The sequence below is a fragment of the Lissotriton vulgaris genome, unplaced genomic scaffold, assembly GCF_964263255.1.
Source record: "Lissotriton vulgaris unplaced genomic scaffold, aLisVul1.2 SCAFFOLD_535, whole genome shotgun sequence".
Classification (NCBI taxonomy): domain Eukaryota; kingdom Metazoa; phylum Chordata; class Amphibia; order Caudata; family Salamandridae; genus Lissotriton; species Lissotriton vulgaris.
In genome coordinates this window covers 1,130,350-1,144,079 of record NW_028250319.1, presented here as the reverse complement: position 1 = coordinate 1,144,079, position 13,730 = coordinate 1,130,350, and the positions used below count along the sequence as shown (strand labels likewise).

Below are 13,730 nucleotides of genomic sequence, written 5' to 3'. Positions count from 1 at the left end.
CGTTCGTTTAGCAGTTGCAATGTTGTTTGTATTTTTGGTCCGTATTATGTACTGTAATTTTCTACTTCTCTCACTTTCTTTCTCAGGCAAATGACTGTCTCTTTGTTTTTGTTTTCCAATGCTAGTGCCAGTGTCTAGGAGTCTACTCGAATACTATCACACAACCACGGCATATTCTCCGTTGTCTTGGGAAACCATGCACCCCTTGCGTTGCCAAACGTAATCATCATCAATCACATGTAAGAAGAGCAGTTTGCTGGGAGGTATAACGGAGGAGAGGCTGGTAGTACTAATAGGACACATGTTACTTTGAGTGAGGGGCCCAGCATCTATCTGTTTGCATGTTACACTTGTGGTCAGTTAATAAAGTATTTCAATCAAACACTGGCCGCTGCCCTGCATCTAGAGTAAACCTTGTGACGTACAACAGTAACCCCACCACAAAATAACATCATATCATATCTGTGTAAGTTGAAAATAAATAACATTTATTCATGTATAAAAATATCCTCCTATCCCACCCCTATCCCCACCCTAACCCCAACCATAGTCCAAGTCAAAAGAATGTCCCACAAAAATAACCCAAACACCCAATTCCCAACCACCAACAAAAGTATTAAAAAAGGGGCAAATCAACAGGGCCCATTACAATTGGCGGGCTTTGAGGTGTTTGTCCACTAAAATCTTTACATGCTCCTCTAATTGGTCCTCCAGCTTGGCCACCCGGAGGAGAAGTTGTTGCCAAAATGCACGGCACCTACATTTGCATCCATGCTGTGAGGGGGTGGCAGATGTTAAATGGCAGCGGTGAGCGGCAGCCTGGCCGCTGCACCGTACTCCTGCAGGTGAAGCCTTGCTGGGGCCATACGCATTGGAAGAGGCAGCAGCTGCTGCCGCCGCCTCTTCCTCCTCCTCCTCAGCCTCAGCCTCAGCCACCAGCTTGCGGTACTCCTCCACAATGGCCTGCAGTTTCCTTTGCCAGGCCCTGGCTGCCAACTCCTTCCATGATGGTTTTGAGGAAGGAGTATGAGTATCTATAAAAAAAGAAACAGAATTGTAGCAAACTCTTCATAATGAATTCAACAGTACATAGTGGCATTGTAGCACTATCAAGCGCAGTCCATACAATTGGTGTCAACTTTTAGTATCTATCTAATCTGTCCTCCTGCTTCCCCTGCCTGTAGCATTTGTTGAAGTTTTTTCCGACTTTATACTTGCCCTAGTACTGGGTGGGATTGAGTACACATAAGAACAAAAGTCTTTTTTGTATCTCCTTTTATTAAGACTCTGCTTCCAGTGACAGTCTTCACTTATGATGAATACGAATACATTTAGGGGGCATCCACCCATTAAAAGTAAATGTCTATCATTCTTTATTATCGGCTTAGCTGGTTTCACTTTCACCAGCAAACCAACCACCCATGTGTCCACTCCTTCCTTGCCTTGGGTTTCATTGACACAAACTCCGCTCATGATTCTTGCTATCCACTGTATCCATGCACCCATATTCTTTTGCCCAACCCGGCCTGCATTTTCTTAGACCTTACAGTTCTACCCATCCTTTAACAACCCATGCATCCGATTCATATCAGCCATGTGAATGAACCTTCCAAAGAATCCTTCTATGGTAGTTAGTCTTATTATTACATATCTTAGTCCTCCCTTCCTCCTTCCAACCTAGTTCACTTCTTTCCCTTTTTGTTCAACACATGCCTCAAGGTCATCTGATCTGACTTTTAGTCTTCTCCATAAGTTTCACAGCTGAGTTGGAGTCTGATGGAAGAGGCCTTGTTTACTCAACTAAAACTGGTAATGCTACAAAGGGTGTCTTGTTCAACCATTGTATATTGTCCAGTACAACTTCAAATTCATACTTTCCTAATAAGTTTCATAGCACAGTGAGGAAAAAAATGTCCCCCATCCACCTAGTAATGCAAATAAATAATGAATATAACTTACCACCGCCCACCGCTGAACTTTCCTCCCCCACTGATGCTCCTGCAGGTGCCGCATCCTCTGTCCCCCCTGGATGGCAATCTCTTCGCCGCTGGCTCTGTCGGCACTGGTGGTTAGTATTGATTGTGCACCTATAAAAGCAAGTACACCTTTTTAGATGCCTGCACACCTTCCCCTATTTTACTAGTTGTACTTTTTTAACCAGGAAGGAAGATTGAAAAAACAGTCACGTACAACATGAATCGTTGTGACAGTGTAACTAGTCCAAATTGCGTCCTAATGTACAGCAGTCACATTAGACAGAGTTTAGTTTTCATTTATTAGATGGTCCCTAGGGTCATCTAATCTACTCCTACTCTAGTCTTTGGAAAGTTAGCCTAAGACATATAACCATTTTTAGATCCGTGTCTACTGCTTTGCCCATGTTACCTCGCAGCTTGTTGCACAGTAAGAAAGACACCATTGAGGCCACATGAGTGTTGCATACAATTGACAAACCAGTATTTTTAGTCCCTGTTGCTTATCCATAATGTAATGTTGCACTTTTTGCCATGACTGCTAAAAACGGGCATAGTTTTATACACTGTCTAACGTGCAACATTTTTCTCATAGGCAGATGAGAAGAGAAGATTGCCTTCTACGAAACAAGGGATGAGCTTTCAAAAGATGCATGTGTAACCACTTACAGTATACGTTCAACGGTGAGAGGTCTCCCACAATTCACACATTTCTCTATCGTGCACTAGATGTACAAAATGGACAGTATTTAATCTTCTTCGTTTTGCATGGTGGAGCAGGATGTTTTTAATGGAAATACTTACAAGTTACAACAATACAAAGCTTGTAATTAAAAAAAATAAAGTTTTTGAACTTGCACGTAGACTCTGTGGTATATTTTCAGTGTCTGGGGTGTTGTGGACTGAAACGAGTGAGTGAGGGAAAGGGTCTTCTTCTTCTTCTGTTCTGGCCTGGGTTGTGTAATAAAATCATTGGGTATATCTAACTATCTTCGTGTGGGGGTCGGGAGTGGGACAAATGACTATGACCGAGACACTTAGGTAGGAAGACTAGACGGTCATTGGATTATGGGTTGTTCTGACTGAGTTCTGTGACCAGGGTGTAAGGTCCAACCTCCCTATCACCAACATCAACAACATCCTAATTTCTTGTGCATAGTTCTGTATGTGTATGTGCAGAGAATAAATACCACAACAGTAGTAGAAGTATACTAACAGAACAAAAATTAGTAGGCAAACATCTGGTTGTGCATTTTTGTTGGTGGGAATTGACAAAGACTGGAGATTACAGAGGACAACGCAAAAAAACATGAGTGGACCCAGTGCCTACAGCTATTCTATCACAGCTTTATTCAAAAGAATACCTTAACTATAGAGTGGCCAACAGGGCAAGCTTAGCTACACACAGTCTAATAGTAGTAGCACAGAGAGTCTTGGGGCAGAGGCAGTTTGAAGGAACTGAAAGTCAGGGATGGCATTAGATAGTTAGTTACCCAAAATTTGGAAAACAAATTTAAGACCAAAGAAGGTTTTGCTAACTTTGAATTAGGAAGGAGGATAAATCGGTTGGAAAAAATAAAGTGCGTTAAAAAGTTAGGGAAATATAATTGTTAATATAAGCACTGTAGGACTTACTGGGGCCAGCAGCAGGATCCGCGGTAGAGGAGCGCTCCTCTTGTGATTGTCCCACCAACTCGGACCCCGTATTCTTGCCCTTGGGTGGTGCTGATCATGTAAGAAATAATAAAGAAAGAGAAACATTAAGTGCTGTGAAACAAAGACCTCATTCAGAAATCCTCTCAAACATTTTAGGGAACAACAATTCCAATAAAATTGACTTCAAAGTATAAATGACTACTGGCTTGCAAGATCCACAGACCGTCTACTTATAGAACACTAATCAAATGTGCCATAAACATTCTGATTGCAGAATATACTAAGGAAGCCAGTACCACCTTACCTACACCACCTATTCAAGAATCCAGACGGGCCAATTGTTCAGTAAGTCGGCATTTCAATTTTATTTTTGCCCGCAAACATGCATAGATGATGACATGGAGGACACATGCATAAATTTGTACATACACGTAATTGTTGGTTGCTTGCATCAGAACTGCTACTGACTCACCTGACCATGCTATTGCTGTGCTGCTAAGCCTACCACTCAGTAAACAAACTCAAACCAGTTCTATGGAGGGGTGGGGTAAATAAGAACTAACTAAGCATTCAGTGACAGAGGAGGCGTCATGCAGACCATTAAAAAAATATGAACTAATACTATCCATCCACCACTATTTCACTAAAGGACAATGTAAGGACTAGACTCTAGCAATAGCATCAACTAACTTCAGTTCTCTAAAAACTCTAACATAAATAATCAGCAGCCCAAGCCAGCGCTAAGTTACAAACCAGTAAGAGAAGTGGTGAGCAGCACCTGTGTCATACAATAACAGAAGAAGTTGAGACGGAATTCATCTGCAATGTAACTAAGCGCACCAGTAACTGTGTTACTTATTCGTCCAAGAATTATACACAATACTTATACTACTATAATATATATAAAATTATTAATATTACTAGCTACTCACCAAGCCCCACGACTTCAACACCTAGCAGGTCCAACAGGTCCTGCTCCCTGTCCAGAATGTCTGCCCACCGATGGGCCAGCTGCTGGTGGGTGCGCCGGATTTGCGAGCGACGGTACACTGCCCGGCGCACCTTCGCCCACCGGCGGTGACGCTCCTCTGGGAGGTAACCGGACCCTGGCCTGCCACCTGCTGCCAAGGTCAAGGTAGGTGGCGCTGCATGAAAAAAACCAGGGCGGCCACCTCCGCCTCCCCGAAAAGATTCCAGGCCTGCACCCCTGCAGGTCGCATTCTGCCGCAAGGCAGCCGGCTCCTCTTGGGCGCAGGCGCCTTGCCCTTCGAGCCGGTTCTGCTGCTCCCCTTTGCCATGGTTCTGGGGTGGAGGTGGAGGTGGAAAAGAAAAGTTAGAACAAAAGGAAAAAAAGTTAGGGGGAGGAAGTAGGAGCTTAAATAAAGAAGTAAAATAAAACAGTAGAAAAGCTAAAAAAAGCTGAAAAAGTAGAAATAAAATGCAAAATATAAACTTAGGGACAGAGAGAAATAGATGAGAAGTAAAAAAAGTAAGAAAAACTGTGAAAATAGGTAAAGATTGAACAGATATAAGGTGGATAGAAAACTAGGCCCAGAACTATAGCATACAGTGTGAAAAACAAGATGGCCGGGCCCATCGCGACCACATGGGTAAGTTTGCGCGAGATTTCACGCGAACACGCACTTTCTCAGTGTGAACAAGTAGTTGTGATCCCGAACAATCGCGACCCAGAAGAGGAAATAGGGTGCGCGGGCGGGCTGGACAATTGAAAAAACAAGATGGCGCGCCCATAGCCCAACCACATGGTTAAGGTCACACGCTACAATCCCCTGAACACGCAGACAGCGCCCCGACCAAGCACTACGCGCTCCCGAGCAAGAAAAACGGCTCGCGAACGGGACCAGCAAGCTACTACGCAAGCTCGCGAAGCTCGCGTACTGCGAGAACGGCTTCGCGTAGCTACGCGAACTACGCCCACCCTTAGTATGCATCCGCTATACTAGGAAAGATGGTGTCTTACAATGGCCCCAACATGGTAGTTTTGAATCAAATATTTAAGATAACCTTAGAAGTTGTGCTGTTCAAGAAAAAAGCCCGGCCGGCAATGTTTGACTCTTTCCGCCTTTGGTGAAAGGAAGCCAAACAGAGAGAAATTAAGCAAGCAAAAAGAGATTGGAAAGATAACAATATGTCAGTATTACAAGCTGCTAGGCAGTTTAAGGAAGATGGGGAAGAGCGTGTGAGTGAAGTCTTAGATAGACAGCGTTGCATGGCTATCGATAAATGTTATCCGCCTTCCCTTTCAAAAGTGAATGAAGACCCTGAAAAAGATCATTTGATCTCTCATTAACTGAGATTGCCACCTCTTTATGTGCAGGGTGCTACTGCACCTCCATTCCCCCCGGTTGCTACACCCCTTGCTGTTCAGCCTCCTGCTGTTGTTCAGCCACCCGTTGCTTCACAGATGGTTCTCCCTCCTACGGCGCAACCTCCTCTAGGGTCGCCGACTTTGCTACCAGCTTTGCCTCAAACTCCTTTGCCTTCTACTTCTGTATCTTCGACTCCTGCTCCGCTTGTCCCTACACCTTCTTTGCCTCAAAATACTTATTCTCCTGTTCTTATGTCTACTTCGTCCCCTTCTACTCGAAAACGAATGACCAAGACTGTTGTTAATCTATTGTCACCATTGTTTGGGTCACTGAATATGACCCCTGTTTCGGAACGTAAGCAGAGTCGTAGTCAGCTTCCTAGTTCTGAATAACGGACAGTGTTGGATTTGTTGGCTCGTAGGTGGATTTTAAATGCTCCGAGGTATAATTTGCCAGCAATTATGGATGTTTTCTTTCAGTGGGAACCACCGAAGCAGAGGTATGTATTTGATATGATGTGTACTTTTCTCCGTCAGGAATGGGAAAATAATGAGTTGGGTCTGATTCCGCAGGATGTGCTCGAGGTTCAGTTAGAGTTTGCTAAAGGGATGATAGTGGAATCTGATGTTACAGATGCCGTAGAGACGATACTTGCTTTCAGATCCAGACTTTCGCCTCAGACATTGTATGAACCCGATTCCTCTGTTAGGAGGAAAGTGAAACAGTACCCTATGAGAGAAGTTCCTCCTGTATGGAAAGACGCAATTCAGGCTAATGCAAATCAGGGTATTGTTGCCGCTCCGGCTCATTATCAGCGAGTGCGGGTACATGTCCCTTGGAAGAGAGCAGAGGTCTTGGCTCTTAAGCAGACCTTACCTGACCCTCGTAAGAATCCTGCTGGTTATTACAAGGAGTTGTCCCAGACAGTTGAAGAGTGTATTATGAATTTAGCTGACATCGATATGTTGATGGGTAATGTAGTCCCTCAACCTTTGTGGGCGAAGATTCGTCATGAGAATCATGCTGCTGAATTATGTGATACCTGGGCGAATATTGTTGCTGCAGATGGTAGACAGGAGGGAGGTGCTAAACCTGAACCTTTAGTTTCAGAATTACCAGGTAGAATTATTAATTTGATGAAAACGATGATGCCCGCTTTACGAGTAAATTGGGATAAGTTAGCAGCATGTAAGCAAAAGAATGACGAGAGTGTATCTGATTTCTTTGAAGAGACGTTTATTGATCATAGTGGTCAGGATATGAGTACCGAAGGTGGTCAAAGGTTGTTCGTGGATAAATTTGTCTTTAATTTGCTTCCCAAACTTTCTAATAAGTTAAAGGACTCCGAGAGTTCATGGGCTGTCTCTTCGTCGTCCCAGATATTGGCTACTGCACAATATTACGAGAATAGGGATAAAGATGAGAAGGATAAAGTAGAGAGGAAGACTTAAGAATTAAAGACGAAAGTTCTTTTGCAGCAAGCTTATCCGCCTCGTCAGAATCAGCCTCCGTTTCAGCAACCTCCACAATTTCAGAGATTGTTACAGAAGCCTGAGCCCTATGCTCTGCGATTCTTACCTGGCCCTAATCAGTGTGCTTACTGCAGAGAGGAAGGTCATTATAAGAATAGTTGCCCGGCTTTGTTACAGCGTGCAAATGGTCTATCTGGTCAGAGAGGTCATGGTAGTTTTCAGCAGACACCTAGGGGTAGGGGACGTGGTGTGATCCCCAAGAATGAACGTTCCTCTTCCCTACAGAATTCTGCGAATTATTTTGACAGACAGAATGTTCCGAGTGGTCAGTCCGCCCAGTATTATGTTGAGGTTTACTATGTCGAAGGTGAGAGTTCTGGTTATAATGATAACTAGGACAGCCAAGGACAAAGTGAGGGAGTAGTGTCAGTTGTCAGTTCCAGTAGACCAGAGTGGACCTTTTGTTGAAGTGATTACATCAGGTGTGGTAGAACATTTTCTTTTGGATACTGGTGCGATGAAGAGTTCTATTATGCACTCTAAACTTCCTGGCGCACCTTTGTCTGGCTTGACCAATGTTTCAGTAGGATTTTCAGGTGCCCCAGTTCGTAGCCCGGTTTCTAGTCCTTTGTCCCTTTCCATTGGTCCTTGTGAATTGGAAGCTCCACTTATTCTGACGACTGGTTGTGGTGAGAATCTGTTGGGTTTGGACTTGCTGAAAAGATTGTATGCAACATTGCATTGTTCTCCTTCAGGAGTACAACTTACTCTCGGTAAGGAAGTGATTTCTCCAGTGTATTTGTCTAAAGATTGTCTTCCACTGGAATTGCGTTCGCTTCCTGATACACTTTGGGCTACAGGTCCAAATGATGTTGGTCTTTTGCAGATTCCTCCGTATGTTGTTACCCTTAAGTCGAATGCTAGGCTGCCTCGTATTCCACAATACAGGATCTCGAGCGATGGTGAGAGAGCTCTTTTAGCGATTGTCTATGATCTGGTTGAGAAGGGTGTAGTAGAGGAAACAAGAGTTAATGTGTGTAACAGTCCTGTTTTGCCTGTCCTTAAACGTACTGATGCTTCTCAGCAACCTGTGTACCGGTTTGCGATCGACCTACGAGAGGTCAACAAAATTGTTGTGCCACAGTTTCCTGTGGTACCTGATATCACTGCTTTGTTGACTCTGATTCCTGCTTCGGCAGCTTGGTTTTCTGTCATCGATTTGAAGAATGCTTTCTTCAGTATTCCTATTGCTGAGGAGAGCAGGGATATTTTTGGCTTCTCATTAGGAGGCCGAAGCTTCCGGTTTAAGAGAGCTCCCTGTGTTCTACTCCTCTGTGTTCTCTACATGGCAGTTGAGATCCTCTGGCTGTTGGATGAGGTTGTATTAAATACCTCTTACTACATCCTGTGTCCTCATACTTTGTTACACTCCCCAAGGTTATTGTGAAAGTCCCTCCATTTATAGTCAAGCATTGAAAACTCAGCTTGACGGTTTTGTGTTACCTGTTGGTGCTACTCTTATTCAGTACGTCGATGATTTGTTGATTACTGCTGATGATGAGAAGATTTGTAAAGAGGCTACTCTTTCTTTGTTGAGGTATTTGTCTGACCTTCATCATAAAGTGTCACCTTCAAAGTTGCAATATTGCCTCCAAGAAGTGACCTACTTAGGTCATCTCTTGTCGAAGGAGGGAAGGAGGTTGACCCCAGAACGAATTCAAGCAATTGCGCAAATGAGTGTGCCATCCAAAAAGAGAGAAGTGCGTGCCTTTTTAGGTATTACATCGTATGTAGACAGTGAATTCCCAATTTTTCACTGTTGGCGAAACCTCTGTTAGCATTGACTCTGAAAGATACTCCGCATCCTCTCCCTTGGTCCGATGAATGTCAGAAAAGTTTTTCTGAATTACGTGACGCACTGTGTTCGGCTCCTGTGTTGGGTACCCAAGACTATAGTAAGCCTTTCACGTTGTACGTGCACGAGAGAGAAGGTTGTGCGTTGTCAGTGTTGACACAACCATTTGGGGATAAGCAGCGTCCATGTGCGTATTTCTCATCGACGTTAGACCCAGTTGCTAAGGCGTTGCCGAGTTGTCTGAGAGCTACCGCTGCAGCGGCTGTTACTATCCGACAGTATGCTGGTTTGGTATTGGATAATACATTAATTGTGATGGTCCCACATGCAGTTGATACCTTATTAAACAGGACTAAGACACAGCACCTTACTAGTTCACGTCTGTCAGGTTACGAGTTGACATTGTAGGCTAGTCATGTGCACGTTAAAAGATGTAATGTGCTGAATCCAGCTGCATTGTTGCCGATCTCTACAGAGACGGATCCTCAGGAACAGCATGATTGTTTTCTTCGTACAGAGGAAGAAACGAAAGCTAGAGTTGACCCAAGGGATACTCCCCTTACGGATGTTGATGGTACCCTTTGGGTAGACGGTTCGTGTTTTAAGCTTCCGAATCGTGAAACGACTGCAGCGTATGCTATTACAACTTTACATACAGTTGTTGAGACAGCACGCATACCACAGAGTTCTGCGCAAGCAGCAGAGTTGATTGCACTGACTAGGGCGTGCTTGTTGTCAGAAGGAAAGCGAGTGAATGTTTACACCGATAGCCAGTATGCGTTTGGTGTTGCCCATAGTTTTGGGCGTTTGTGGAGAGAGGGTGGGTTCCTTACTTCCCATGGAACGAAAATTCAGCATGGACAGTTGGTGAATGAACTTTTGGAATCTCTCACTCTCCCAAAGCAGATTGCAATTGTGAAGTGTAGTGCGCATAAGAAAGTTGTGGACGATGTTGGTCGAGGGAATGCGTTTGTGGATGAAGTTGCGAAGGAAAAGGCGAAAGACATGATGAGCCGTATGTATGTTGCAGGCCCAGCTAATTGGGTTATGGCTGGTGGAATGTGTGGAGACACAATAGAAAGTGTGAAAATGATTCAGGCTGAAGCTACAGAGAAGGAAGTAAGTACGTGGAGAGAGACTACGGGTATGTTGGATCCTACAGGTTGTTGGGTTGAGTTGTCAGAACACCAGCGATAGTTGTTGCCAGTCGCGTATGTGCTCCCAGTGGTTACTATGGCTCATGGAATGGCTCACATCAGTTCAAAGGGAATATGCAAGTTGTTTGCTCCAGTTTGGCAGAATGCTGGAATTCCGAAATGTGCAGAGAACGCGGTGAAGCATTGTATGATTTGTCTGAAGTATAATCCTGGTAAGGGAACTCAAACTCCAGCTGGTCATTTTGCTCCTCCAACGTATCCGTTTGAAGTGATACAGTTAGACTACATTCACATGGAGAGATGCAATAATTTGAAGTATATCCTTGTGGTTGTTTGCGCCTTTTCCAGGTGGATAGAGGCTTACCCCCTAAAGGATAATACTGCCTTGTCTACAGCCAAGGTTTTGCTCAAAGAGTACTTCCCTAGGTATGGATTACCGAGCATTGTATGGAGTGACAATTGGAGTGAATTTGTGGGCCAGATCATGAAGAAAGTGTGTGCGGGATTGAGTATCAATCAAAAGTTCCATGTAGCGAATCACCCCCAGTCTGCTGGATTTGTTGAATGCTACAATGGTACCTTGAAGCTGAAAATAGGTAAGGTACAAGCGAGCACTGGTCTTACGGATGCCTTGCCATTGGCTCTTTTGTCAACAAGGATGACAGTGCATTCTCGTGTGGGACTTAGCCCACACAAAATAGTTTTTGGTCGTCCAGCGAATGTTTGGGGTGTGCCTCATCCTAAAGAATACAGCAGTATTGAGTACCCTATGTTGGTGGATTACTTACATGACTTGACTGCTAAATTACGTGTTCTCAACCAACAGGTCTATGACAGTTTGCCGACAGCTACTACAGATCCAGGACATTCAATCCTACCTGGTCACTACGTGTTGGTCAAGAACTTCCAGCGTACCAAGAATTTGGAACCCAGATGGACTGGTCCTTACTTAGTCCTTTTGGTTACTAGAACCGCTGTTAGAGTAGTCGGCAAAAAGAACTGGATGCATGCCACCCACTGTAAAAAGGTTTCTTTGCCTTTACCGTATGATCAGTGGGTGAGGGATGGTATAGCTGATACAGATTGCGAGAGAGTTCCCACATTCGTGCCTTTTAGTGATGCTCATTTGACATGGACATGGTCAGAACGCAAGGATGATGATGTTCTGCAAGCTGCTGTGCCTCCTCATCTAAAGATTGACACCACCAATCCGGAACTTTTATTTAAGGATCCAACTGTACCTGATAAAGAACGCTACGATTTGAGGCCAAGAAAGCCTGTTGCTATGGACAAATAAAACCAAATTTTTTTATATAGTGAATTACACCTTGTCAGATCAAGAGACTTTTTTTTTACTTTTTCCTTTTTTCGAGTCACCATCAGCTGCAGGGTCACGGTAGGAAGTTCCTAAGGGGTGAGCCACGTATTGACACAAGGTCTGTGGTTCAGGGTCGTTAGTGCGATCTTGGCGCACACTTAAGTGAAGAAGGTAATAGCCGTGAGCAGCAAGTTAGAGGATGGAGTTTCTTGAGTCTGATAAGTGTGTTAGGAAAGTGGATTCTAAAGTCCGAATATGTATATTGATTCATAGCAAATGTTTTTTAATAATGTGTTTTCTTATGCTTGTGAATATTACGTTAGCTTGTGTGGGTTGGATTTTCTATATCACACAATTGCAGCTTACATCTACCTCCCAACCTACTCTTCCTTTTCCTACTGTTTCTCCACATGAGTTTCATACGTTACCTGAACATGAGCAGACACGAAGATCAGAATTTGTGAACAATTTGTTTATACAGATGTTGCATCAGCATCAGCTAGTCATAAATACCACAAATTGTCGGGTGTGTGGTCTTATGCCACATACTATAGATAAGGGAATGCCATATTAGGTTTTGCCTTTTTCACCTAATGGGTCAGTTTGGGCACTCCAATCAATGTTTATCTATGCGAATGAAGCCTCTTCTGTACGTTCTGTTAAAGACAATGCGAGTAATAATGCCTTGATACAGGGAATAGTAGATATGATCAGAGATATCGATGCATATAATGCTATCCCCAAGGATGAAGTACGAGCATATGTTGGTTGGAACAAGACAGAGTATAGCATTAGTCTGACAGAGAAGGAGAGACGAAAAACGTCTCCCCCTATTTGGATTGTACCCCACGGAGGTCATCTTTGTTTGCAAGGTAATGGTCAAAATCCGAGAGCTCAGCTTGGTAAGAGTGTGTGTCCACACTTATGTCTATACGTCCAGGAATTCTCCTCCGTTCGTGCCAGCTAAAGGCACGTATTTTGTTTGTCACGACAGAGCCTACACATGGTTGCCATCTGATTTTTCTGGCACGTTATGTTGCATTTCTGCTTCCCCCTACATACACTGCTTTTTTCGATTACCACAAGACAAGATATGGTAGAGGTGTTATCGATGCGAAAGATACTGTCGCACAAGAAGCTGGAGACTTCTTTAAGGGTTTCCTGCCCTTTTGGGGTCCTATGGCTAATAGTAGGAATATTCGTCAGCTTACGAGAGTGGTTGAGGCCACTATAAATGAGACTGTAGGTGCCCTTAGCAATATTACAGCTGAGCTTCAAGCAGATTGCCTTATGACATTACAAAACCGCTTTGTTCTAGATATTATACTTGCAGATAGAGGTGGGGTATGCAAATTGATCAGATCTAGTTGCTGCATTTTCATACCAGATAATGCCCCGACAGTGTACCAAGCCATCCAGAAGTTATGTAAGTCTGCTGAATCTATACATGTAGACGAAGGTAACTGGTCGTTGATGGGATGGTTATGGGAATTGCTGTCCAAATGTGGATGGAAGATTCTGATGTTCTTTGGTATGGTGTTAGCTATCCTTTTCTCGTGGTGCCTATGCATCCAATGTAATCCCGCCATTTGTAGTCTTTGTGCTACAATCTGTGTGAGAAGACCCGTCCCGAGAGAAGTGAAGGCTAATAAGATGATGTTACAGCAACACCTTGATGACCTGATGAGAATAGATATAGACCTGGATTCAGATTGACTTGAGTTTAGGTTCTTGCCTACGTAATGGCAAAAGGAGGGTCTGAGGCTCTGTAAAATCTGCCTTGTCCTGTTATGTTATGGTTCCATCACGATTTTGGTGATGTTGTACCGTATTTAGCAAGTACGACCAATATGGAGTGAATTTGTCATGTTAACTAGCGAGCTCATTACGTATTCAGAGACTTTGTCTCGAATATGGGTTCCATTTTGTTTGTGCCTCCATTTTGGTGTTGCCATCACGTAGGCCCATG

The 13,730-nt window shown here is 43.8% G+C and overlaps 1 protein-coding gene across 1 annotated transcript in view; it reads right to left on the bottom strand.

Annotated features, from left to right (window-relative positions):
- Positions 1-868: 868 nt before the first annotated feature.
- Positions 869-13,730, bottom strand: part of LOC147663293 (uncharacterized) — a gene marked incomplete at its 3' end in the record, with an annotated part of 55,848 nt that continues 42,986 nt past the window's right edge. The window contains exons 2-4 of the mRNA XM_086950551.1: positions 3,609-3,698; positions 1,960-2,087; positions 869-1,034 (exon numbers count right to left, since the gene is read on the bottom strand). Of these exons, the coding sequence (XP_086806677.1) occupies positions 869-1,034; positions 1,960-2,087; positions 3,609-3,698 (384 nt within the window). The remainder of the gene's footprint in view (positions 1,035-1,959; positions 2,088-3,608; positions 3,699-13,730) is intronic.